A 26,443-nucleotide genomic window follows, 5' to 3' on the forward strand; every position below is an offset into this window, starting at 1 on the left:
TTAGCCAGCTATTAGAATCAATCCAGTGGGACCAGAATACATCTTTTCATGTTCAAACAAAAAAACACAAATACCTGTGCTGGCTTTGAGTTGGCTGGTTGCTGGATGCTTACTCAGCTTCCTAACCAGAACAGGGAGAAAATCTCAGAGCTTCAACTCTTCTCTGAGTCGAAGACAGGGAAATCACTCACCATTTACTATCATGAGCAAAACAAACTTGAGTCAGGGGAAGATCAGTTTATTGCCAAATAAACATAGTGTGGTGATAAAGAAATACAAAAGCATTCCCTCCTACATGCTCAACTTCACTTCTTAATTCCTGTCAGGGAGAATGGGAAACAGGGACTGTGATAACAGTTCGTCTCTTCTGCTGCTTCCTCCTGCTACTGTACCCGTGCTCTGGTGTGGGGCCCCTCCTTCAGCATCTGCACTGCTGCAGGCCCTGCTCATGCGCCGTAGTACTTCAAGAGCTGTTGCAGCGTGTATCTTCATTAGGGCATAGAGGTCATCTGGAAAAAGCTGGTCCAGCATTTCCATGGTTTCTTCAGTGAGTGCACATCCACTGCTGCACGGTGAGCTTCTCCATGGCTGCACGTGGAGTTCTGCTCTGCGGCTGGAGCCCCTCCTGCTGCACTTTCCTTGGCACCCGCAGGCCTGCTTCTCACACATGTTCTCACTCCTCCCCCTCACAGCTAATGTGCAGTGTTTTTACATTTTCTTAAATAACATCTTCACAGGAGCACTACTCACATTGTTAATAGGTTCAGTGGTGTCCTGTGGTAGCTGTTTTGGAGCCATCTGGTACCAGCTCTCTGGCAAGGTCACAGCTGTGGGCCTCTTCTCACAGAATCCATCCCTGCACCTTCCCTTGTGCCAAAATCTTGCTACATAAACCCAACATGATATGCATGTTTCCTCATACAGGATCACTGAATAGTTGGAGGGGACCTTGAAGATTCTCCATTTCCAACCCCTTGCTGTGGGCAGGGCTGCCCCCCACCAGCTGAGGCTGCCCAGGGCCCCATCCAACCTGGCCTTGAGCACCTCCAGGGATGGAGCATCCACAGCTTCTCTGGACAGACTGTGCCACTGCCTCACCGCCCTCTGAGTATTCTAGTATCTAAGAATTTCTTTCTAGCACCTAACCTAAATCTATCCTCCTTTACTTTAAAGCCATTCTCCTTTGTCCTATCCCTATCAGACCATGTAGAAAGTTGGTCTCCCTCTTGCTTATAAGCTCCCCTGAAGTACTGGAAGGCCACAATGACATCTCCCCAGAGCCTACTCTTCTCCAGGCTGAAAAAGCCCAGCTCCCTCAGCCTGTATTCCTAGGACAGGTTCTTCCACACTCTGATCACCTTCACGGCCCTCCTCTGGACCCACTCCAACAGCTCTGTATCCTTCTTGTACTATTAACTCTGGTTTTAGGTCAAGCACATTAGATTGAATCACCAAGAAGGGAAATGTCCAAGTTTCATTTTGCATGTTACAATGTCATCTGATTGTGAAGTGTTCCTATTTCAGCTCTCTCCTTTGAAGCTGCCATCCTCTTCAGCTGCTTATACTTTTCTTTATTCAGACTGTTTGCACTTGGAGTGGTTTGGGTCAGGCAGAAGTCCAAAGTGAAAGTACCTCTGTGTCTCTAACAACATCCAAATTACTAACTCTTGTCTGCAGTGCTTTCAAAATATCCAGGGTCCCCCTTGAACTATTCCATGTAGGATCCCGCTGCCTATGGTTTGCATATATCCCAGTGGTCACAACAGTCTGCAGGCATTACCAGCCAGATGTATTCAATAAAAATTATAGTAGGTGACCTTTCGTAACAGCTGACCTCATCAAGGCCAGTCTCACTTGTTTGCTACTTACAACAGTTTGAACACCCTCTTAAGAGCATGGTTTAGAAAGTTATACTAACAGCCTTTTCATAATGTGATCGTGTTAATTTCCCCTTTAACTCTTCCATCCTTTTCTCAGTTTTCATTCAAGCTTAAAAAAAAAAAATAGCCTCAGTTTTCTCCCCTGACGTCCATGAAGTAAAATGCAGGTGATAGGCAATATGGATGAAACACAAGAAACGTCCCTAAGCACTTATTTCTGCAGCAAGTGCAGTCTGTTTTCTCCTTTTTACCGGGTTCCCTCAGCTGCTATATGTTTTTGACTGTCAAATTTGAAAGACTGTGCTCTGGTTGCTTTCTCACAGGTAGTCCAATAGAAGTAAAAGAGGCGGTGAACTTCAGTAAAACTGGTAGAATTTTGCACATGGTTTTTTTGATGGTCAGTACCTTCACTTTAAAGAAAAACATTTATTTGGCCTCAACACACACTTCTTTTGCTTATCTGTTTGCTGTTCAGCATGGAGAAAAATCATGGCAAGGAAAGAGATTCTCAACATCTACCAGCAACATGATGATTAGCTTTGCTTAGATACATAGTACCCGAGTACCTGATCATTTGCCCTCATGGTTTAATTGCATTTGCTGGAATCTTTCTGGCAGATGTGAATGCAGGGCCAGGATGTCAGGGGTCCTTTGTGAATGCCTGGGGCAATCAGCATAGTAATCTCATAGGCTGCAAAGCTTCCAGCTTCTGCTCCTTGAGAGATCCCCATTATAGCCAATTATATACATGAAGCACGTACGTATTTGCCTAATATAAAATAATAATACATTAAATAGTGTTGTTGTTGTTACAGAATATCTGATGATGATGAGGCAAGAATTAACACCAAAGTAAGGGTTGTTAGTGTAACTGTGGTGAAGGCACTCTTCTATTTTTTTTCTGAGTTCTCTTATATTAGAAAAAAATATAATCATTTTTAAAAATACTGACATTTGAAGTCAAAACTTTAAAAAGTAACAAGTTATTCCAAGGTGCTCCATTTTTGTGGAGCGTTAGAGATCTTTCTTTTCTGAAGATTCAGCACAGCTGGATAATGTGCATGCAAACAGGAGTTATGCATGGAAAATCTTTGTCTTTTTTTCTTTGCCTTTGGCATGTACTAGTGCACTGGGAATAAATTTCATATTTCAAAACAAAGTATCAGCTTAGCTTCTTTTCTTTTTTAAGTTGCCTGTTTCTAGGTGAGCCTTCCTTTCTGAGAAGAGGTTCCGGATGATAAAGCACATACCTGAATTAAAACACAAAATGATGTAAGAACAAGGGAAGGGAGTCCAAAGCGCCTTCAGTTCATGTAGGAGGAACAACAGAGGCCTTTGTATGACACCTCTGAACAGTCCATTTCATGAATATAAAAACAGAACACTACATTACAATGATGAGATTCTTCAAATTAGCCTTAAAGCCAATGACAGAGCAAAGGCTTAGCTGCAAGGTTAGTTGTAGTTCAAATTTTTCAACAGTATATTGTTGTGAAGGAGAAAAAGGTCTGTTTATATGCAGTTTTTGGCTTTTTAAAAATCCCTTTGATGGATAAATAGGCCACAGAAGTCTTAATACAGATGAAAGTCTCCACAGCAGCTGAGAGGAATGAGTGAGGAAGCTTAGCACAGAATATGACCAAATGGGAACTGGTTAAAAAGAAAACTTCTGAAGTTTATATAATGCCAAGATAACTGAAGAACTTTATAAATATACATATATATTTTTTTCTCTCCAACACACATGCCATGTCTCCTGCAAAATCAATTATTTGTGTTTGAAAAACATCTGAATTCAAACCAGCTGGTGAGCTATCCTGCAGTACTCTACACAAGATACTGCAAAGAAAGTTACAGTTTATGAAAGGAGCTACACTGATTTGACTGTGATTTTTAGTTGTCAAGGGTGATGCAGTTGTGTTGAGACCTGGCTTTCTGGAGGATGAGATACTTACCTGTAAACAGCACTAGCAGGTACGTCTTCAGAACATAGGGGAAGTAGATTGAGAAGGCGAATGGAAATGGTAGCTTGACGGAGTATGTGCCAAAGGTTTCAAAATAAGGCAGTGATACACAGATTGCAAATGCTGTGAAATAACATGGTAAGCCTTTAGTCAAAAGGAAGTGGAAAATCATTGTAGGGCACCGTATGCTGAATTTACCATGCCATTTCTATGCACGGGTACATGTTATTTTCTCCTTGAGTTCAGTTTTGTAGGTCTGAGGTACTACTTTCTATATTTACAAGAATTAGGAGATTTTACTATTCATAAAAAATTCTGCCACTGCTGCAGCTGTGCTGTTGCCCATATAATGTCAGTGGGCACACTTCCCAGTGCAAGTGTGGTAAGTGGCTAAGCATGGCTAAGCCGGTAGTGTCAGCCTCAGCGGGGAAAAAAGCAGCATTGCCATTTGTAGGCTAATGCAGTCGGTATGGAATGGAGAATCTGTGTGTTTTACCATATTCTTAAAAACCCCTAAAAAGAAAGAAATGACAGAAAAGACAGAAGTGACACAGAGGTTAATAAGACTGTACAAAAACATTTATGTCTGCTTCAGCAACACAGAAATGTTTTAGAAACATGAACAATATTTGAACAGATTAAATTTTATTGGAGAACATAAATGAATCTGTGGTTGGTCCACATCCCATCTCCTTACCTTTAGCTAGCACTGAGAGCAGATAGAGCGGGATGCACAGTGAGAAGTTCAGCCATGTCAGTGGTAAGTAGTGTATTCCCACCCTTGCCAACATGCTGTAAGTGTACCTGCAGCAAGAGGAAGAGTAGATGACCTCAGATGGAATAAGCATGTCTTTAAAGAAGCATTATTGAAAAATCTGAGGGGGTTGCAGAAGAGTATGGAATCATCCATCTGAGAATCTTTCAGAGCAGAACTGCAAAAATTTTGTTCATACTCTTATTCAGGTTGAAAATGGATGGTTCACAGTTTTCAGAAGTGTTATTTGCATTGCTAACCTGGAGCAGGCAGACAGCAAGACAGCCCTCCAGCCCAAAGCGTGCATGATTCCAACTCAGCCCATCAGACACAGATTTCAGACGGGGATGTTACAAGAGAGGGGCAGGTACAGTGTGACTGCTGGCTGGATTAAGAAAATGCTCATGTATGTCTGCTGGAATGGTTACAGTACTGCTAGAGGCTGAACATCCAGGTACACACAAGTATTCACTCTTCTGTAGCGTGGCTGCCCCTCCCCTTGGCTTCAGAAGGGGTCATTGGTACAAAAAAAAAAAAAAAGTAGTATTAGACTCCAACACATTGCAGCATTTTGTTCTTACTGTGGCTGCTGATGTTGATGCCTCCCACAAGGAGACCTTGATGCCTAGGATTTCAGTCTCCAAAAGTGAGCTACAGATAGCAAACTTCTGTGACCTATAAATGATACAATGGCTTTCCAGACAGTGGAGAAGCTTGTCCATTCATGTTTTTGGCCACTTGAAAGGCTCTTTGCCCTGTGATCAGGCTAGAGATATCTAAAAAAGGATAAGCTGTTGTTAGCCAGAACTGTTTCTGACAGATAAAGCCAGCATGAAACAAACCTCATGCTTCTTCTATTAATTAATTAACTAGACTAATTTTGTATAATTGCTGGACTGTAGAAGAGAAGACTGACAGGCTGGAAATGTAGCAGCTTCTCCCAAACTTGCCCTCTACAACCTCCAACATGTCTCCCTTTTTTAAATTAGCATTTTTAAGGCATAACCTCAACCCAGTGGAAAAAGGAGACAGCTACTCCCTTTCTATATACCTTCCTGGACTGTTTGTGATATAAGCAAGAAAGCTCAGATATGGAAAACTTTGCAATATTTGCCATCAGTATATCGTTTGCCTTAATGCACAGGATATTTATGTTCCCGAAGAACTGTGCGATAGAATTTGTTAATACTTCAAGACTCATATGCTGAGGGATGGAATAATATCCAGTGCTCCTCTGAGTTGCTAGACCACAGCACAGGTGCTGTAAAATAAACCAGATAAGATGTCTAAGCACGAGTTATTTTATGCATTCATGTTTTAATTGTACACTTGCTGCTTCTGACCACTACATCCTACCTTAATGTTTGCTCTGTTGGCTTTACTAAATTCAAAAGAAATGGAAAGGAGTGATGATCCAAATAATTAAGACAAGTAGTGGTTTATTAATGCATGTAGTACAAATAGTCTGAAGCTGACTTAAAATCTTTCTTATTAATCCTACCGGCCATTTTCCTTTTCCAGATCTCTTTTGTAACGTATGTTTCTTCTCCTGCTTAAATACCAATTCCCCAGTCAGTCCTCAAAACAATGTATTCAAAATAGCAGAGAGCTATTTTAGCAGATAGATAGATAGTGTGTAACCCAGAAAGAAATCTGCTCCTGTAGGGAGGTTATCATCAGGGCTTTGTCTTGTCTGAATGCTCTCCTTCCTGTAAGTGTACAAACGGAGGCCCACAGAGGCTTAAGTAACATTTGAAAAATGTTACTGACTGCAGATATCAAAGCAAAAATCAGCAAGATGGAATTTTCACTGTTATACTTCTATCAGGGTCACCCTCCACCACACAAAACTTTTGAGATAAAAATCCTGAACTGTGTTGTGTCCATTTTGTCTCTTGAGAGTTCTCCTTGTGGAGAATTTTCATGTGTGTAACTACATGAAAATTCTCGTGCTCTGCAGCAGGAGCTCTTCAGTGCAATTAATGCAAAATAACTTCTCAGTCTCAGGAAGAAGTTCTGCAGGTGCTGCCTTACTGTGCCGTCAGTCTTGGATCAACATGAGATACTAAAACAAATAGCTGTGCTCTTAAATACTAAAGTAGTGGGGCTGTAAATCACACGGGGAAACTGCCATTCCTCAGTAGATTGTTAGAATTTCCTTCATTGTTTTTTTAAGTCAAATCCTTCAAACCAGAAATGCTAATGCAGTGATTTACTTCTGTAAATTGTTCTATCAGATATGCCAATTATTTTAAAAATTAGTAAGCAGCTTATGAAGTCTAAGCTTTTATTTAAAATTGGTAATACTCTTTTCTGCCAATTTCAATATAGTGAAATGATGAACCTGCAACACAGCGATGAGGCTTTGCTTGCAAGAACAAATCACTTTCCCTTCATAGTTTCACCACTGACTTCTTACCTGACCACATCTAATAAATTCCACAGGAAAAATAAAACACACACAATGTATTTCCCTTGAACTTCTTCCTGACTGTTGATCACGACAAACAACACAATTATTCTCTCAGTGATCTGAAAGAAAAAAAAGAATTGTGAACTCAGGTGCCATCTTCAATAGATCTCATTTCTATGCTATTTTAGCAAAGCAGCATGCCAGACAGTGGTAATGTCACATTCCCAGCTCTGCTTTCCATAGCCAGGAGATCTGGATCTTGAAGGATCACTCTCACAGGAGATTTGCAGAAAGGAGGAAGAAAAGTTGAAGTACTTGTTTTTCTTCCCTTCTTATTCCTGGACAGAAGAAATGGCTTTTAGCTCATCAGTTATATCAATTGCTGCCATAATATTTATGTCATAACAACATTTTCCTAGTGGCCAATCCTTAGCTGACCCAAAAGGTATTACTTTACAAATGAAAAGATATAAAATAGATTGAGCAAGCAGTGTCTCCAGCTTAAAAAAATATATTGTGGCAATATTACAGCTCAATAATTTAAAAATAAGTGTATTCTTGGCAGCTTGCTTTAGCAAGTTTCATATCCATGTCTGTGCCCTATCTTGTAAAATAAATACATCGATAATATTCAGTATTGCTGAGAATCTCCTGTGAAACTCTCTTGGAACTGTACTCGTTCACTCTGACTTATGGTCTGTTTTTTAAGTGTTAAAGGGGAAAAATATGTCTGTTCAGCTGGTATAGGTCAGTGCAGATCTTTTTTGGCATATAAAGTCACTTCTTAAAGTACCTTTGATTGGAATGATGTTATAAGACAAGCCAGTGAAAAGCCATGAAATGAAAACTAATTAGCGTGGTGATTTTCACTGGTGTGGTCAATTTTCATTACTGGTTTTCCCCTTTCCCTCACTCCTACCCTAAACTAAAACGGGAATTGCCCTCTCAGCAATTTTATGAAGTAGTTTTGCTGCACAGTGTCTACCAGTACTGGTGTGGAACATTTTGGCTACAGATATTTTTTTGCAAACGACATCTCTCACAAAAATGTACAGCCATCACTTTACTATTCAGCAAGATTACGTGAGAGAGATTTTTCATACAGAAAAGAACATGCCCATCCCTTAGTTACCTGGTTCCTCATCTTGGAAAGCACTGAGAGGCCACAACAGATAACATGGTTTTGCCACCTCTCTCACAACATGTCATTTTGTGCATTTGGTCCCGTTGGTCCCTAACTTAGAAAGTGACTTCTAAGAAGACGCTGCTGATAGGCCAGGAAATAGAGAATGAGAGGTAACAAGTCCTCTGCTTCTACATTGATGCTGAGGAACGTGACAAAAAAGTGGAGGAACTGGAAGTCCTGCTGCAGGATTTGAAATCAGATGTACCAGAGATAGGAGAAGCATGGTAGGACAACCATCACAAGGGAGAAATCAAAACAAAGGTAAAAGTAGTGGAAGCATTGAATAGGATTGTGCGCTGCATAGAATAAATAAAACAGAAACTGCATTAAAAGGATTTTGGTGAAGAATGGTAAAGGAGTGCAGGGCTGGTATTGGTGGCAGTTTGTTACAGACCCTAAAATCAGATTGTGCTGTGGAGAGAGAATTCTGCAATTCTGTTAGTGTGAAAGATATTTCCAGGAATTGCCACAGGGAACTGTCTCACCTGGAGACAAATCTTCATCACAATCATGAAAAGGTCGACATATTTTCCTCTGTGAGAGCTGGCAGATTTTCCAAAGAGTTACTTGGAACTCAGGAGGTGGTGTTGGGTGGAAAAGCACTAGAAAAAAACATGGGTGGAATGGCTGGGAGCTGATCCCATTCCAGTGAGACAGGAGGACATGCAGTAACTCCCATCCCCAATTTCAAAAGGATGAGCACTGGCCAATGAGACAGAGTAGCTTTGGAGAAGCAGCTTCACGGTCTCAGAGCAGGAGTGGCTGTGGTGTTCCTTCTCTCCCTGGGCATAGGCAGATGCACAAGAGGCAGCAACTACTGCCTGACTGGAGCTCAAGCAGATAACCTCCACCATAGGACTCTTATTTGGAAAGGGCAGAGGTGAGGGAATAAGCCACCTTAGTTGCACAAAATGAAGCCAGTGATCAGACTGTGTAAAGCTGGTAGAGTGCCTGCAATAGCGGGGAACTGGGCATGACACAGAGCAGGTCCCCTGCAGGTCTTCTGCTCCTGCTAAACACCAGTCTCAGCCCACATGTCATGAGACGCACAAAGCAGCCATGGGGACTGAAAGTGAAAACCACCCATGGTCTTGCAGTGGAGCGAACTTGTGAGGCAGCATGCAGGTCTAGCTGCCCAGTGCACTTGTGATGGCTGCAGGAAGATGGACATCATACTCCATTTCCATGCCAGCTAAGAGGTTGCCTTTCTGCTTACACCTATTCCCTGTCAAAACAGCATGCCCTTTTCTTTCATAGCGCTCACTCCTTGGGATACTCAAACAAATTATGGGCAGAGGCAGAGGTTAGCACAAGTCTGGGGAGACCTGAAGCAGGGAAAAAGGCACGGTGCTTCCTGAGGAAGAGGCACTTCCAGTAAAAGTCACTTGATGTGCCCCTATGCACACATATCTGCATACCTACATACATGGAATCACATGTAAATATATGTGTGCACACATACACGTATGTATATACCTAGGTTTACATACATGCATATACAAACTGCTAAGATGCAGCTCATTTGTATAGATCATCTGTCACTTGCACAAATGAAAACATATCATTCTCTGTCAGTACCTCCTTAAAAAAAAGTAGCAAAACCAGAAGTCCAGTGTTTTCATATTCAGAAAAGGGAAGTATGTGCTAACACATCACAAAGCATAAATAAATGGTTTCATTTTTAATTCCTTCTCGATCTTTGTGTTAAACTGGAGTTTCCTTCCTCTCCCAGCACTGGTCTCTCACAGGATACAGCAAGTGCTGTAGAACAGCGTACATTTCCACAAGGCAGCCTGGGCATTTAAACAAGTAAGTGAAACAGAACAGATCAGACTAGCTGAGGCTTGGGCAGGAGCAGGCTGCACATTCACTTCCATTTACTAATAACGGTGACTAGGTAGTATCATCATTTGTACCCGAAACTCTTAGAAACACTGATCTTTCCCTGCATCACTTGCTGAAGTACCAGTGCCATTCCCTGGGCAGAATACTAAATTTCACTGCTTTGGCAACTGCAGTGACACATGGCATAGACCCTGTCTCCTGGCCTCCTCAGTCACTCAGTCTGCAAATGCCATGAGAGACATTCATTTGCACCAGCTTTGTGCCCCTCCCTTCACTTCCCTTTCTCCAGAGCACCCATCACATGAGAACCGTCTTTCTTTTGCAGTGTGGCTTGGCCTTGGCCTACCTAATTCATCCCACAAGTCCAGTGGTCTGAGACTGTCCCTCGATGAGGCTGTCCCAAGTCAGTTTTCCTGAAAACGCACCTGAGCTTGCTTTTCCACTGTCTATAATGTGTATCTCAAAGTGTTCCCTGTAAATTCTTCATCCAAACTCCACTTAAAGCTTTTCTCTGCGATAGTGTCTACAGAAAAAGCAGCTGCCAGAGGGGTGCATTTGCAGCTGGTTTTATTGAAGGCGATGTTACCTCCATCCCTGTGCATCTGCGGCATTGCGATCTCCACATGTTCTCATTTCTGAGATGAATTTAACTGTGAATGTGCATGAGTGTGTGCATGCCGCCAGGGATGCATCTAAGGATGTCGTTTACATTTACAGTCAGAACAAGCAATGGGAGAAAAGAACTGCACAACCACTGCCAAATTACTGCAGCCTTACAAGGCAATATCTGCAGTAGTCCAGCAGGCTGTGGTAAGACAAGCCTCTCTACTGTGTTTTCCCAGTGCATTATGGAAAATATCTCTTCTTTCCAAGACGCAAAGAGGAAGGTATGGCAAAGCACAAAGGATTAATGTAGGCACACAGATGCTTAAGCTGTACAATTACAGTAAAAACAGACCAACCCAAGTGAAAACAGAACCTGTATCCAAAAGCCTGTACACCTTATTTGGATAGCATGAAAGTGATGCTAACATCAAGATAAGACAGTTTTTTGAGGGGGAAACAGCCAACTAAGGATCGAAACCTATCTTTGCTGTGGGGCAAACACTGGGTGTCACAGTGCCAAACCCCTTCCTGACCCCACCTCATTAGTGCTGCCCTGGAGAATACTGCAGTAATTACAGTACACAAGAAAGATCACTGTTTTCTCGTTCACAGTTCACATCTAGTGTCTTCTGAGGTGGCTCACAGCAGTGTGTGTGCAGGTTTCCTTGATCTCTGCTTCCATAGGGATGAGTGTGAAAAGAACGGACCATGTCAGGGTTGGGGAATGTGTAAACTCTGCCAGGGCAGACCTCATTCTAATGCCTGTCAGGCTTACTGGGCCGCCCTTCTCTCCAAGAAATGACAAGAGATTTGCTACAGGATACATGAGATTGGATGCTTTTAAAAAAAAAAAAAAAAATCCTGAAGAATGTATAGATTTAAGCAGTGAGAAAAAGCAGTTCATTGCTTATGACAAATTTGATACCACACTGCATGAGCAGCATGAAGAACAGAGATCTCTATTAGTCAATCAATCTCTAACGGAGATTTAAAAAGAGGAACATCTTCACCCTTGTAATATGTCACTTGGCAAAAATGGGTTATCCAGCAAACTAAAAACACAACTAACTTACTCTTAGTCTTCTACCTTCTGACTACGACAGTTTCACCATTATTCAAATACTAAGGATTAGAAAGGTTTGAAGGTAAATTCAAGTCAACAGTTTTACTTTTTCCAATGCATTAAAAAAAAAAATTTCCAAAACCTGAGTTGAACTCCCAACAGAAAACAAGAGTACAGTATGGAAAATGTCAGCCAACCACAGAATTACAGGGGCTGGAAGGGACCTCAAGATATCATCACGTCCAACCCCCCAGGTAAAGCAGGTACCTTACAACAGGTTGCACAGGTAGGCGTCCAGAAGGGTCTTGAATATCTCCATAGAAGGAGACTCCACAGCCTCTCTGGGCAGCCTGTTCCAGCGCTCCATCACCCTTACCATAAAGAAGTTCTTCTGCATGATTGTATGGAACTTCCTACATTCCAGTTTTAGGCCATTACTCCTTGTCCTATCGCTACACACCACCAAGAAGAGCCTGGCCTCATCCATCTGCCTCCAATCTCCCTTTTGATATTTATAAACATTTATCAGATCACCTCTCAGTCTTCTCCTTCCCCAACTGAACAGACTCAGGTTTCTCAGCCTTAGAATCATCATCTTCTACAGCTTGTGATCCTTACTGGTTTTCTGCCTACAGCTGAACATAAACCCTGAAAGCCTTTAACAGCATCAGAACCTCTGGATGTTGTCACAATTTGCACGTGTATGGGTGTGACCCTTTTTTGCAAGAAAATGACAATTGTCCTTTCTTTCCCCTCCCAGCATTAATTCTCTGTACTTAATTTCTCATTTTTATGCTTAGCAAATTTTTTTCCTTCTATGCTGCTTGACCTCTAGCAAATCCCATTTCCTGTCTTGCAATCAAGGACCCACGAGGCGCTGGTGGTTTTCCCACTGCCATCTTTTCGCTTCCCCACAAAAACTTGTCCTACACTTGTCTAAAAACAAATACACATGTGTCAGTAGGAAAACAACATAGAATAGAGCTAGCAACTGAAACTTAGGCTCTGAACGTGTTGCCTTCTGGCTGTTAACATGCTGGCTGGAGAGGCCGTATCCCTAACCACTTATGCCATTCAGCACATACCCAGTACCTATGGGGATGGGAGGCATTTATTACTCAGTTTCACTCCAAATGAAAGAGTTAAGAAGGCAGCTTTTTCCCACACCAGCTTTGTTACAAGGAATCAACCCTTGCACTTAGCAAACTGTTAGCAGGACCAAGTCCCCAAGGAAGGGTGTAGGTGGACCTTTCAGGATAGCTCAGCATGGCTAGTTCAGAAGTACATATGTTGTGGAAGGGGTGTCCTGAGCAAAGGACATACCTGCAAAAACCTGGGGAAGAGACGGCTTTTATCAATGCCAATGAGGATGTGTAGGATCTCCAGTAAAGATAACAACTGACAAAAGCGCATCACAAATCCTATGGAGTAAAATGTGTCGGCCAATGAATCTACAGGCAAAATAAAGAAGAAAATTAGAAGCAGGCTACACAGTAAAAGTCCATACCAACTGCTGAGTTCCATTCTGCCTGTTGCCCCTGGAGATGACTTGAACTAGAGTTCATATAGTACCAAAATTTGGGGTAGCAGAAGCAGACATTTAGGGAGGGAAAATGGCAGCCTGTGTCTGCAGATCTCACACAGAGGCAGAAAACAGAGAAAAGAATGGGAGTGTCTATATTTGATGCACTGGCAAATACTGTGCAGGATATGCTGGTTTATAGATATCTCTTTAGGATATTTCTAAACATGAAGAAAGCATAGATATGAGGAGATTATGAAGTTCCTGCCTGTATCTGTACCCATGATACTTCCTAAAACAACCAGACCACAAAATATGCATGTTACGTATCCACAACTGCCATCTCTAAACTATTTTGAATTTCCAATCATTTGTTTTCTATTTTTGTGCATTAACTTCAGACAGCTGAAAGAGAAATATGCTGTGAAGTTTTGGGAGATATAGACAGAAAGTTGTTACAAAGATTTTCTCTCCTAGTGGCTTCAGTAGGACTGATAATCACCATAATGACTTGACATACTCACATATATGTTTGCATCTAAATCAAATGTTGCTGGCACAGTACTGAATATTAAAGAGCTCAATTTCTGATGCAGTACAGGCAGAATGTAGATGCAAGTAAATTGTTCATCCTTTTTAATAAAAGAAACAATGCTTTTCCTAATTGAAATTACAGCCCATGGTATTGGACAGAGCTATGTACATCTACATTTTGTTTTTCTATATACCACTGCCTCCTAAAATGTTTAAGGAAAATACAGAAGGAATCCTACCTTTCCCAAATGACATGAACCTGATAATCATATTTGTAAAAATCCAGGAATGCCCACAGAATTGCATCAGGTCATACACAAAGAGGTAGGTCTTCATGCTAAAGCTGTGGAGGTGAAAATGTTAAAGCAAACTGTATCATTCAATACATAGGTCACTCCAAAAATAATGCCTCCCATTTATTTCCATGGAAATTACAACAGATGCAAAGAGCACAGTAACACTATTTGATAGGGCAAACTCTCAGCTGTGTCATTCTGCACGCTTTCAACTTACATTTAACAAAGTGAATCTTCTGTTGAAGCAGAAAAACGTATAGCTGTTCTGATTTAAGTTTAATATATAATCTGACTGCAGAATGCTGTAGGTTCTGGAAATACTTAATTTCAATTTCCCATAAATACATTTTCTTCTCACTTGGTCTGTAGAGGGATGTTTGTCTGTTCTCAAGCTACAAAAAGGACTATCCTTTTTGGAAATGAATTTGTTAATTTTTTTATTAGAATTCACCTCCCGTGCTTCATCAATTTATTTTTCTGTCCAGTAAGTAGTAAGATCTCTTGCCCCTTGATCCCATGTGATTGTGTGAAATAGCTGCCACCAAAACTTTTTTCCTTTGTGCCTGCACATAAACATAGTGAATTTCTGTTCTTAGGAATATCTGAACATGATAAATGAATATAATTCATTGCCAACATTACACTAAGGTTATAAACAACAAGAACATGGGTGATTGTGTTGTTTCAGGGTTTTTTTTTTTGTTTTTTTTTTCTTTTTTTGTTTTTTTTTGGCAAACTGACCTAGATAATCTGACCTAGATTTTTAATCTAAGTATATCCTAGGGTTGTCATAGTAAATGCCTTTCCTCCTCCATACAGGATGGCTGCTATTCCAGTAATTACTTCTACAAGCACAGAAAGACTGGTTGGCATAATTTGCCTCCAAAGGGACATCAGTGCACTCTGATACTATGAAAGTAAGACACTGAAGGTCCAAGACAAGAGACAATCCATAAACATTTCCTTTAGGAAAACTATGATACATCTGAATTGGACTGAAATCCAGTGAGACTGACTGACCTAAAATTCCATCTGCTTTCTTGCTGAACAGCGTATTGCTTTTTTCTTATGGTAAGCAAAAACAAGTGGGACAATGTACATGGCAAAAAGCAAAAAAAAAAAAAAAAAAAAATATTGAGAATATTGTTGAGATTTACTGCCTTATTACTGGAGCCTGTAACGGGTAGGAAAGTTATAGGAATCATCACAGTAATCTTCAGGCCTTCCAGTCAGTGCGTCCACCAGTCCCTTTGGCCCCACACTGCCATGTGGGCTTTACACTGGATGCACAGGGTGAATGATCTCTTTCTTCATGGAGCTTACCATGTCTGCTATATCTGTCTCTTGTCCTCAGAACTTGTCTTTCAGTGGTTCAGGCTTTTATCTTCTGAACTCCTCCTCCATCCACTGGCTAGATATTATTGTATTAGCAATTCTTAAACTGCTTAATCTTAGCTAAGCAGACTGTAACCAAGATGTTTGTAACTGCAGCTTCATGGCAGCATTTAATTGTTATGGCACCAATTCTGTGTTAAAATTCATCATCATTTAAATGTATTGGTGACCACTGAAATGGATACACGCATTGTTACAGAGAGCCCCATATTCCTCATGAAGTATAGAGACGTTTCTGCCATTTTGTTACCTGGAGGACCGATCTCTCATGTGTTGATGTTCTCCAAGTGAAGGAGTGGTCCTGACCTCAAAATGGGGTCTCATCCCACTGTGTTAATACTCATACAAAAGGTACCAAGACCAAAGAGATGCCTTTGACAGATGTGAATAAATCTGCAAAGAATAAAAGGCGATATCAGTGTGACCTCAGGAAATGGAAATACAGTTGTTCCCTATGAACTTCCTCATTCCCAGGGTGTTAAGGCCAGATCCTTCTCCTAGGTAATCAGGAGCATATTCAGGTTAACCTGTCTCCCCGTTCTGACAGCTTTGTGTCACAAGAGAAAGTTCATCCACCTGCTTCTGTCTGACAGGCCACTGGCAGAAGAGATGGGCTTTAATTAGATTTCTCCCTCAGCTCACAGCAGGCATCACTCCACATTCACCTCACAGAGCCTGTGGCTGCAGCACCCTTGCAGGCAAAGCACAGACTAGCAAATCCAGCAACTGCCTGCAGACAGCAGTTCAGTTTAGGCTCACTGACTGACCTTGCAAATCTCACTCAGCCTCCTCAGTGCCTTTTTTGCAAAATGGAGATTCTGCTGCCTTTCTGGTCTGTAGTGTGGTGCACATCAGTGCTTCCAGACTGCTTTTGATGTTTCTCAGACTGAAGGCATTGTGGGAGCAATGCACATCATGGTACTCCCCTCATGTTGATGGCAGGTGAAAGAAACAGACATGGGACTTGCAGTAAAGAGATACAGAAGGTGAACATGCTGTCTGTTGTTTTGGTTCTCAATTCCACATTACCTACTGGGACTGATTTTATAACAAATACACTGAAATGCTAGCCTAGCAATCAACACTGCCTTGCGTAGTGGCAGTGCTCATCTTACCCTCTCTGGCTCTGGGCTGGAAACCTAGAACCCTAGATGAAACACTGGGCCACTGAGATCTCACACAGGCAAGATGTTTCCAAGCTTCCTTTCCTTCAACGTCCCCATGGCTGGGCGGCGGGTCAGCCTGCACCTTGCTCGGTGGCAGTGCCAGATGAGGCCTCCCCCAGCGGTCCACGCTTCCCGACCAGGGCCCCTGCGGGCCGGGTGCTTCCCTGCGATAGTGCTCTCTGCTGCCTTCCCTGAGCCCACACTGGCTTGTTGCACATGACGAAGCAGCCTTTGCCCTGAAACTGGGCAGCAATGTTCCTTTTAGATTTATTTATTAATTCTGTAGGAAAGGTCTGCTAGAAAAGCCCCTCTGCTGACACGGTTTCCTTTTAAGTCACACTGGTCTGAACCTCTGCCTCTTCCCCCTCCCACCCTGAGGAAGCTGCAAGTGCTGCAGCTCAGGAAAGAGAGCTGCTGAAACCCTGCATGAAAGATGTGCTTTTCTCTCACAGGCACATCCCACTCCGCTTTGTTTTCCCTTCCTTTTCCTGACGAGCAGCCTAGGTCATCTCTGCTCAAGGAACATTACCTGTTGCGGGGGTCAGACTGCTGCAATTGCTCCTGATCTTCCTCCTTTTTTCTCTTCACAGCTGCAGCAGCTGTTAGCTGGGATATCACCCCTCCTCTTTCCTCTTCCCCCACCCACAACGTCACTCTTTTGTAGCACTAAGCAGGAACAGTGCGGCACTTCCGATTAGGGAGTTTCTAACCCCAAATGTCTCCACACTGCCAGCCATGCTCCTTACACAGCCTAGCCCAGCCTAGCCCTGCCTACCTTCACCTGGGCCATCCCAGCCTAACCTACCCTGACGTAGCCTAGCCTACTCTACCCTACCCAAGCTTAATCTCACCTCGCCTAGCCTACTTCAGCCTAGCCAAGTCTGACTTGATCTAAAACAGCCTGACCTAGTCAAATTTGGTTTCTTGCCTGCACCAATAAGCTACTCTGTAAATCCCATTAACTTTGTCTCCCAAGACAGAGCAATATTTTAAAAGTGATCACTGGAGAGAAAAAATGCAAAATTAAATCTTTTTTCTCTTCTGGTTAAATTGTCAGTGTTACAACAGTGCTAGCTAGGAAGGCTGGCAGCATAGCGTAAAGGGGAAATTTCACTTCAGATAGAGGAAATAATTTTCCATTTCTTACCCAGAAGTATTATTAATTCATGCCCCTGTGAAATATGGACACTACTGACAGAGGAAATGCATATGTACAAGATTCCTGCTGCCCTTAAGTCTTTTGAATATCTCAATATAAATTAGATGGAAAAGAAAATCAGTGGCGATTAAAATAATATATAAACTGCCTTCTGGCAATAAATATTTTCCCACTAGTACTCATGTTGAAGCATATTCCATCTTACAGGAGGCTTAAAATTTAGTACAGTGAAAAAGTCACCAAGGACATAACGATGGTCTAGTAGGATTTCATGCAAGAAGTCTGGGGAATGCCAACCCTTGTCTTGTCTGCAAGTGGCATGGAGCTCCCAGCAAGGCCACCTCCATCCTGCCATGTCCTGCAGGGGCAAGAAATCGCTTCCCCCATTGCAAGCAGGTGATTTCTCTTGGTGGGACGCAGCGTTTTCCCTGGCTGCATCTCCCCCGTGGTACCTCTGTGGCAGGGTCACACAAGCATGCAGAGTTCTCCTGCTGGTGTGGTACTCTCTTCTATGGCTCAAGAGCCATCATCATTTTCTTGGCTAAGGAAAGTATTCCTTTCTTAGGAGAAAATAATGAATCAGGATTAAACAAATGGCTAAGCAAATAAGTTAAACAGATGGTTATTGAAATGCTTTGCCCCTAGCTCTTGCAAAACGGCTCCTGCACTGCGTGCCTCTGGGAAGCTGACTGGTGTGACTAACTCTGCCAGGAGCTGAGCTCATGGCTGTAATAAGATCCAGCAGCTGGCAGAGCAGCTCTTTTCAAATATCAGGATAACATGTAAAAGCAACAAAGGTTCATCCAGCCTCATGATTTGCAAAATCCGTTGTGGATAAGTGCCAAGTTAACTCTTCCATGGAAAGCACAAGGGCACCCGCAATGCTTGGCAGATGTGGTCCCCATGCCCTCCCTCAGCAGCAGTGCCAGCCACCCCACAGCAGAGACTGGCAGGAGGCATTTCAAAGAAAAAAGTCCCACCTCATCTGCTTGGTTTTGGTCATCTAAAACCAGCCTTTTGTATCTGCCATCCTCTACTGGTCCTCTACTGTAGGCATGGGTATTTTAGAAAAAACAGGCTTTTTCTAAAAGTCGTGACTTTTCTTTACCACTGCTCTGCAGTTGGAGTAGAGCATGAGGAAGGAAAAGAGGGACCAGAGACAGCCTTCTGGCAGCTCATGTCCAGACGTCCCCAAGTGTCACGTGGAGGACATGTGCCACCATTATTCTCCTTACTTGTTCCTTCCTCAGAGTCTTTCGTGGGAGCAGGTGATCCACCCTCTAGATAAACCTTGATACTCAAAACCTGCCCTACAGCTCAATAAAAATAGGTTGATTTGGGGGACTCATTATTTTCAAGCATTGAACTCTCAGACTACAAGCTATTATCCTAGATGGAGGTAATCAGTAGAAGACTTTTGACTATGCTGTCAGCGTAGGAGAAACATGCAAAACATGTTTCTGTAACACAGCACAATTCTTTACCAAGGGCTCTCTTGTCAGTACTTCTCATTCCCAATCCCAAAATATGTCACTTTTCAGCAGATGGGGAAATTCACTGGTTTTGCAAAGGGAGGCAATGAAAGGATCAACTGAGTATCAAAGACATACCCAGATCCGCAGTGAGTCATGAATCTCTGTGCTCCAGCTCGCTGCACCCAGTTGCACTGGGATGAGACCCACAGACCCATCAAATCATCAGGAAGAATGAACTGCTCAATGGCCAGGGAAATTACCTTTTTTTAGCTTTAGCTATTACTAAGTCACTTACTACAGAAATTGTGATAATAGTTTTCAACACTTTCAAGAGTCTGTTACCCTACTGTGGGGAACTCAGAAGGGAAATGTGCTAGTGACCAAACCCTTTCTGAATACACGTGAATAGCTGTGACAGGCTTTGAACCTTGCCCAAAGTACAACAGCACAAATTCTGCAGCAGAAACTTATTTTTAACTATTAAAAATTATAATCCCAAGTAAAGATCTGTAACAGCCAATGTGAGCTCTGCACAAAAAGTGGAGACCAGAACTGAGTCTACCTCTAAGTTGAGGAGATCTGAACAGAAAGTATATTAATTTTTAAAGAAAGAACAGCATTTTCACAAATATTTTAACAGGGTTGGGTGTTTTTTTTGGTTTTTTTTTTGGGGGGGGGGTTGTTGTTTGGTTTTTTTTTTTTGGGGGGGGGGGGGTTGTAGAAGAAAAACTTTCAGTTTTATATAAATATGTTTGTCAAGATATTTCCTTTCTGGGAAAATGAACTGTACTCACAATACTCCGGCTAAATCCAGAGGAAGTTAGAAAGGCTCTGGCCTACCAAGATAAGAAACTTGGGGAACACAGCATTCAGTAAAAGCTAAAGTGAGTAGACATCATAGTAACTGGTGTGAAGGGGGCAGATATACTGCTTGGAATCTCAATATTTCTTCTTCTTAGTGTGGGTTTTGACTGTGCAAATGCTGTTCTAAAGTTATTCTGTGGAGATGAACATAAATGGTGCTTACTTCCATACTTTCAAAAATCAGATGAGGGATTTGATTGTTACTTGGTTTGGGTCTCAGGCTGTTATTTGCTCGGAATTTTGAATTATTCGGTGCAAGAAGGCTGGTTCTGGAGAGCCAGTCAACCTTGCTGTCTCTTGCTGGGAGAGATGAGGAAGGACATGAATTTCTCTGCGCTCATCTATTCATGAAGTGCTATTGCTTCAAAACTAGCACTCCTTCAATTAAACTAAAGCAGAGGGCTGCCAGTGCGTGTGCTGGGTTTTGGTTTTAGTATCATACAGAGAGAAGAGGCATTCACCCAGGACACAACTGATGAGGAATCTAAAATTTGTTTGGAAACAAGGTGGGCTCAGCAGTGAGTTGGTGCAGTAGGGGTGGTCCCACTGCAGCACCATAGTTGCCCTCCAGTTTGAAGAAGTGGCTTCAGCCCTGGAGTGTCTGCAGGCTAAGAAGGCATTCTCCTGTGCTCTCCCTGTCAGAGTTTGCTCCTGTGGGAACTCTCAGTGTTGAAAAGAGATGCTGCGCCTTACCAAGATTTCTTGATATAAGTGTGGAAAACACTGGTATAAATTACTCATCTATGCCTACATTAATAATATTAGAAAGATTTTTTGATAGCGAAAAGCACAGTCACCATATTGGGAAGTATCAAATTCTTACTTTTTCAACTTTTATGTACTTTATTGTGCTTTCTAAAGCAAAGTTAATTTCCCCATGAGCAGCTCCTGCTCCTCTCTCCAGTCCACACCACTCTGATAGAGGGGTTAACAGCTGACTTTCTTACTAGCAAAGGCTAATCCTGGATAATTGTTTGGGGAGTTATTCACATAGGCTTTGTTCTGTTTGGCTTTTTTTTTTTCCTCCCTAGTCTTGTTTTGTTTTGTTCTTTCTCTCTCTATCTTCAGTTTAAAAGTAAAAGTAGAGTCTTTAAAAGTAAAGGCAGAGTCTGTGGAACATGCTAAACCTGGGGACAAATTGCTCCGGACAGCTGTATTTGACTGTGACTTCTTGTAAAAAGATGTGCCAGAGTAAAGTCTGGAATAAGCACTCTTACAGTCAGCTGTAGCTACTCTGATGTTTCATGTCAGATACCAGGCAGTTGATCCCAATCTCATAAATCTACTCCAGGAAACAGACTTTGTGTAGGTGAAATCATATAAATTATGATGAAATTTCCTAAAAAGTGCAGCATTGCACATGTAAACAACATTATTTGAAACTAGCCATGAAAAACTGCCACAACCGAGAATGGGACTAGGATCCGTGCAGCAAAGCACTAGTGTACGTCTTACGAGAAAATGTACGGCATTTCTTTCCAAGCACTCTCAGCTCGGAAAGATTTTGTTTTTCTATGTTAAATTTTCTACCTGGATTTAAGTCTTAATGTTCACAATTTTATTCACTTCCATTTGAAAAGAATTTATACTCAAAACAGTATTTTACTATATATGTCTTAATTTCTAGAAAAATTCTAAAAGTGGAATAAATACTGGAAGGTTTTGGGTCAAGGGCATCATATACAGCTGATGTGGTAACACTATGGTGATAAAGTACAGCTCGCTCCTAAACACTATAATGGCAAGTGAGAGAAAGGGTCTGCTGACTCTTTACATTTCTTTCTTTACCTTTCTTTCTTTGCCTTAAAGACTCTTCACCTTTCTTTGAAAAGTAAGAACAAACCAAAGACATATTGTAAATACTGTTTAGCATTTGCTTTTTACCTCTTATTTATATTTTCTTAATTGAAGTCAAATGCTGGTTTGTAAGCTCGTATCCATTGTCTCTGAGATCCTCTTCCTTTCTTCATAAATAGTTCATTTTTCTTTCAATTGCCTTCTGTAAACCCAACAGCACTTTACTGATAGATAGGCAACACGGTGATAAAGAGCTGAAACGCTGTCTTGCCAAAACGTACATACATTTGCCTGCAATTCTTACACTTGTCTATAATCTCACTTTGCCCTCTAGTGCCCACTCTGTTGTTTTCTGCACCGTAATGTACCCTTTTGACTGAAATACTTCAAAACACCTATCTACTTTGTAATGAGATTATTAAGGATAATTATGAACTAGAAATGAAGCTTTGGGGGATGACAGTTTCTGAATAATCTGTGGGCCATGAATTAACATCTTCCTACTGCAGGAAAGTGAGGTGGAAAACCCTGTAATCCCTCATGAGAGGGCAGTTGAAGATATTTCATTCCATTTCCACGTTTCAGTAAAAATGGGGCTGTTTCAGTATCAGTTTACTGCATTGCAGAAGTCTTCTAGAATGTCACAACCAGAAAACTAAATACACAGAATGTCCTTTTATTGTACAGGCTTGCAGAAGTGCAAAAAAACAAACAGCAGTGGAAATCAGATTTCTAACAGAACGGCTGTGGAACTATTCCAAGTGCTGTTAGTTACAAAGCACGAGAAATTCTCTTTCAGATGTAGGTTTTTTTGGTGGGATCTCCCCCTTTTGTCTTTCTGGTTGTGCTGGATCTTGGTAGAGTTGTTAGCAGGTTTTCTTTCTGGTATTTCAGCTTCAGACCTGATACCTATAGCTGTCATCATTTCCTTTAACTTGCATCCATGACTGGCAGAGAGGTGAGTATGTATATCCTGCAAAAGAGACCTCTGTCACAGATATGGTACCTGAGATCTGGACGACCATTGCTATTGCTCTTACCAGTTCATTTTTATCTAGACCCACTTTTATTATCCACACTTTGAATGCTACTATTCTGAATGGCTACAGACCAGGGAAAGCTTTCAAATGGCTCCTCACCAGACGGAAAAAACAACCCCTAGCAATTTCAGCTCTCTGGGATTGAGATTTCCTTCTCTTTCAAACTTACCTTGCCATCTCTCCCCTGCCTTTTCATGCAGGACCCAGAAGCCTGTGCCCAGAGATCATCAGCTTTGGCCATAGGATACAGCTGCTTTTTTTTGCCTTTTTTTTTTTTTTTAACAAAAATTCAGTTGGTAATCCAGCCTGTATGTAACTCTGTATTCCCTCTTTCTAACACCCAGCAAGTGACTACAGAAAACACAATTATTTGAAATTTAATTACCCAGGAACAATTTCCCAAGTGTAAAATCCAATCTTATCCTTGCAGAAATTTGTGGACTTTTGCCCAGTAGTTTAGTAGTTTATTTCAAGTAAATTGTTTATATTGCTATTATTAGTCAAAACTATGTGGTCTGCAGGGGAACTTCGCTGGAATACTGACAGCCACATGTTTCTGTGAATGAATTTAGGAGCAAATGGCAAGAGGCAGAAGATTTCATGCAACAAGAAAGCACAGCACCAAATGAACGTGAACTGGAATGGAATCAAGTTTGAGATTGCAGTAGCCAGGAGTAATATGTGCATGAGCAATAGGACGTGCCACTGGCTAATGTGGGTAGTTTTATGTAGAGGAGTTATTTCAGATAAGCTTGTGAAAGAAATTAAAGTGAATTGGAAAGACCGCATGATGGGAAAAAAAACATTTCTCCAGAAAGTTAGAGGAGGGAAACGCACCTTAACTAAAAGTAGCAGTATGCAACTGACAAGTTATTGCAGAAACTATAGTTATTGCAAACAATTTTCTGCATAGACAAATTCTTCTAGAATTACTTTATCCTTTTGAACAAAGCAAATGTTAGAATGGATCAAATGCATAAAAGGAAAGATTCTTGGAAAAGAGCATACAAAACTTAAAAGAATAATAAACAATATCAACCTAAACAGGACTATCTAAATAAACAGTACACCACTTTATTTTTGATGTAGACTCAATCAGTAGAAATCTAGTAATTCCTCTAAAGTGAAGGTTGTGTTTTCCATTCACAAATAAATCATTCCCTGTACGTGAATGAAATAGAGACAGAAAGGAGTAGTACATATTATCATATAACATTATTTGCCATAAGAATATCCATGGAGTATCCACTTCCCATGGAGTAACCTCACTGATAAGTCATATGGATTATTTTACAGGTAGTGTATACATAGTGCTTGAAAAAGAGAAGTTCACCAACACTGAACAACACTGAACATATTACATTTTCAAAAATAAATATTAGCAACATAATTATTCAAAAATGATCAAAGTGAATGAGACAGATCATAGTATTTAATTTTAAAGCTTATTATATCAGGTCAGAATCTTTGTACCTTAGTTGTAAAGCTTCCTTATGACTTTATCAATCAATTGAAGACATCTCCTCATTTCTGCACGGCTGATCTCCCAGGAGCACAGGTTGTGTTGTTTCTCTTTAAGAAAAGAGTCTATCTTTTGGAAATACTTTTTCAGTTTCAGCCTGTTGACTTCTTTACTCCAAAAATATTGAGTCTGTTTCTTGATTACACATGCCTCCAATTGCTCAATTTGCTGACAGAGTCCATTTTGGAACTGTTCTAGAGCTGCCCCATCCCAAGCAGCTAGAGTCAGATTTTTGCTAAAGATATAGAAGATGTGTTGCAAGATTTCTTCAATGGCTACTTTAACAGTTTCTTTCTGTCTGGGTTTTAGAACCTGCTCAGGAAATCTGAAGGACATTTTCTCTCTTAGACACTGTTGAGGAAACTTTTTGCCCATTTTGTCCAAAAGTTGCAGGCTGTTTTCAGTCAATTTTCTTTGCTGTAAAGGAAGGTGATTACAGTTAAGACTTGAGATGGTGATGGTGCACAACAGAATGAGGCCAATTTGTATCAAGCCAAAAGTGTACATGATAAAGATAAGCTGCTATGCTTCTCCTTTCCTGCATAAATCCAAAGTGATAGGCTGGATTGCTTTGAAGGTCTTTCATAGGCTCCTGTTTCTTCAAAATCTTGAAATTTAATTATTCTGTGGGAGAAGTTTTCTTTCATCATTTTTTGGTTTTTAAGGTTTTCCCCCTTGTGTACGCTTTTACACTTACCACTTTCATTTTCTGCTTTATGACTTCATTGTCTTTTTTTTTATGCCACTTTCTATTTATTTCAGCTGAATGTTAGAATGTGTATCTCAGATCATCAATTCCCTCTTCTTCAAAAATTCTACAGTATTATACAAAGAATGTAAAAGAATAACCTACAGAAATATCCTTGGTTTCTTAATAATTCAGCAGGGGGACACCACACTGAAACATAGCACTGTCAGTGAATAGTCGGGGACCTGCTGAATACTAATATCATGTTGTCTCCTTAGCATGGTTTATACTCCCACAGTTCAGTTGAGCTTTGTCTACCTATTTTCATTCAGGGAAATTACTTTCTTTTTCCTCATGTTTAATTCTGATGTCCCTTTGGTGACAGCAACATGAAAGTCAAGCCACATTCCGGATGGCCATGTAGATTTTTATTAGCACAAATGCATAGCTAATGATGGTGACTACACTGAAAAATACTGTTTGTAGCTGAGACTTTGCTCTATCGAATAGTGTTATTGTGTTGTAGTTTCCATGGAAATAAATAGGAGGTATTACTTTCAGAACAATCTACATATTGTATGTGTATCTATAAATGTATGTGTATTTACATTAACAATATATGTATTTAAATATATACATATTTATATATACATATATTATTGTAATTAAATGGGGCCTGATCTCATTCAGAGACTGTAAGCGCCATGAGAATACAAATACTAACATTTAAACAAATATACTTTTGAATATGAGCAACTGAGTAATAATTAATATCAATGCCAGTAGAGCACGGGTCAGAATACTGATGTTAAATGGAGAGAAAATGAAGAGAGAAGACAAAAATTGCCCTAAAATTCAGCCATTTGCTTTCTTTAGTCATATAGGTCAGGACTATTAGCACACTTGGAAATCTCACTCTTGTCTTTCAGTTTACTTTGATGAAAGATAGCCTTAAACTACCATTTAGCTGTTTCTGCAGCCTGCTGTGCAAACGTATCTCACTGCAAAAGAAATTTACAAAGGTAAATGGTTACGTCTGCATGAAGAGGTCAGAGAAACTTTTTTTTCTGTCTGAGACCGAGTTGTGTGTTTTTGTGCAGTTGTTGCAGTGCCAGCCATTGCTACACGGTTGGCTTCATTCTAAGTCTGATGATCACTCTGAACAGATTTATGATACTATTTTAGGGCTTCCTTTGTGTTAAGCATTTATGTATTCAGGAAGCATTACAATGGCATAAATTAAGATGAGCACAATTATCCACATGAGCAAACTC

The 26,443-nt window shown here is 41.0% G+C and overlaps 2 protein-coding genes across 4 annotated transcripts; both read right to left on the reverse strand.

Annotated features, from left to right (window-relative positions):
- HACD4 (3-hydroxyacyl-CoA dehydratase 4) lies at positions 223-17,309 on the reverse strand. Of its 3 annotated transcripts, XM_021381226.1 has the most exons (8): positions 17,154-17,309; positions 15,709-15,851; positions 14,007-14,110; positions 13,035-13,162; positions 7,018-7,130; positions 4,542-4,648; positions 3,836-3,967; positions 223-3,130 (listed from the first exon to the last, which is right to left on the reverse strand). In XM_021381226.1, the coding sequence occupies exons 2-8, from the start codon at positions 15,780-15,782 to the stop codon at positions 3,048-3,050; spliced, it is 741 nt and encodes a 246-aa protein (XP_021236901.1). In that variant the 5' UTR covers positions 15,783-15,851; positions 17,154-17,309; the 3' UTR covers positions 223-3,047. The 3 variants fall into 3 exon arrangements, with proteins under 3 accessions (XP_021236901.1, XP_021236903.1, XP_021236902.1); XM_021381228.1 differs by lacking the exon at positions 3,836-3,967; XM_021381227.1 differs by lacking the exon at positions 15,709-15,851 and having other exon boundaries at positions 17,154-17,278.
- LOC110390131 (interferon kappa-like) lies at positions 22,613-25,713 on the reverse strand. Its single transcript, XM_021381334.1, has 2 exons — positions 24,433-25,713; positions 22,613-22,892 (listed from the first exon to the last, which is right to left on the reverse strand). Exon 1 carries the CDS (start codon positions 24,986-24,988, stop codon positions 24,434-24,436), a length of 555 nt encoding a protein of 184 aa, XP_021237009.1. The 5' UTR covers positions 24,989-25,713; the 3' UTR covers positions 22,613-22,892; position 24,433.

The sequence above is a fragment of the Numida meleagris genome, chromosome Z (assembly GCF_002078875.1).
Source record: "Numida meleagris isolate 19003 breed g44 Domestic line chromosome Z, NumMel1.0, whole genome shotgun sequence".
In the NCBI taxonomy this organism is placed as follows: Eukaryota; Metazoa; Chordata; class Aves; order Galliformes; family Numididae; genus Numida; species Numida meleagris.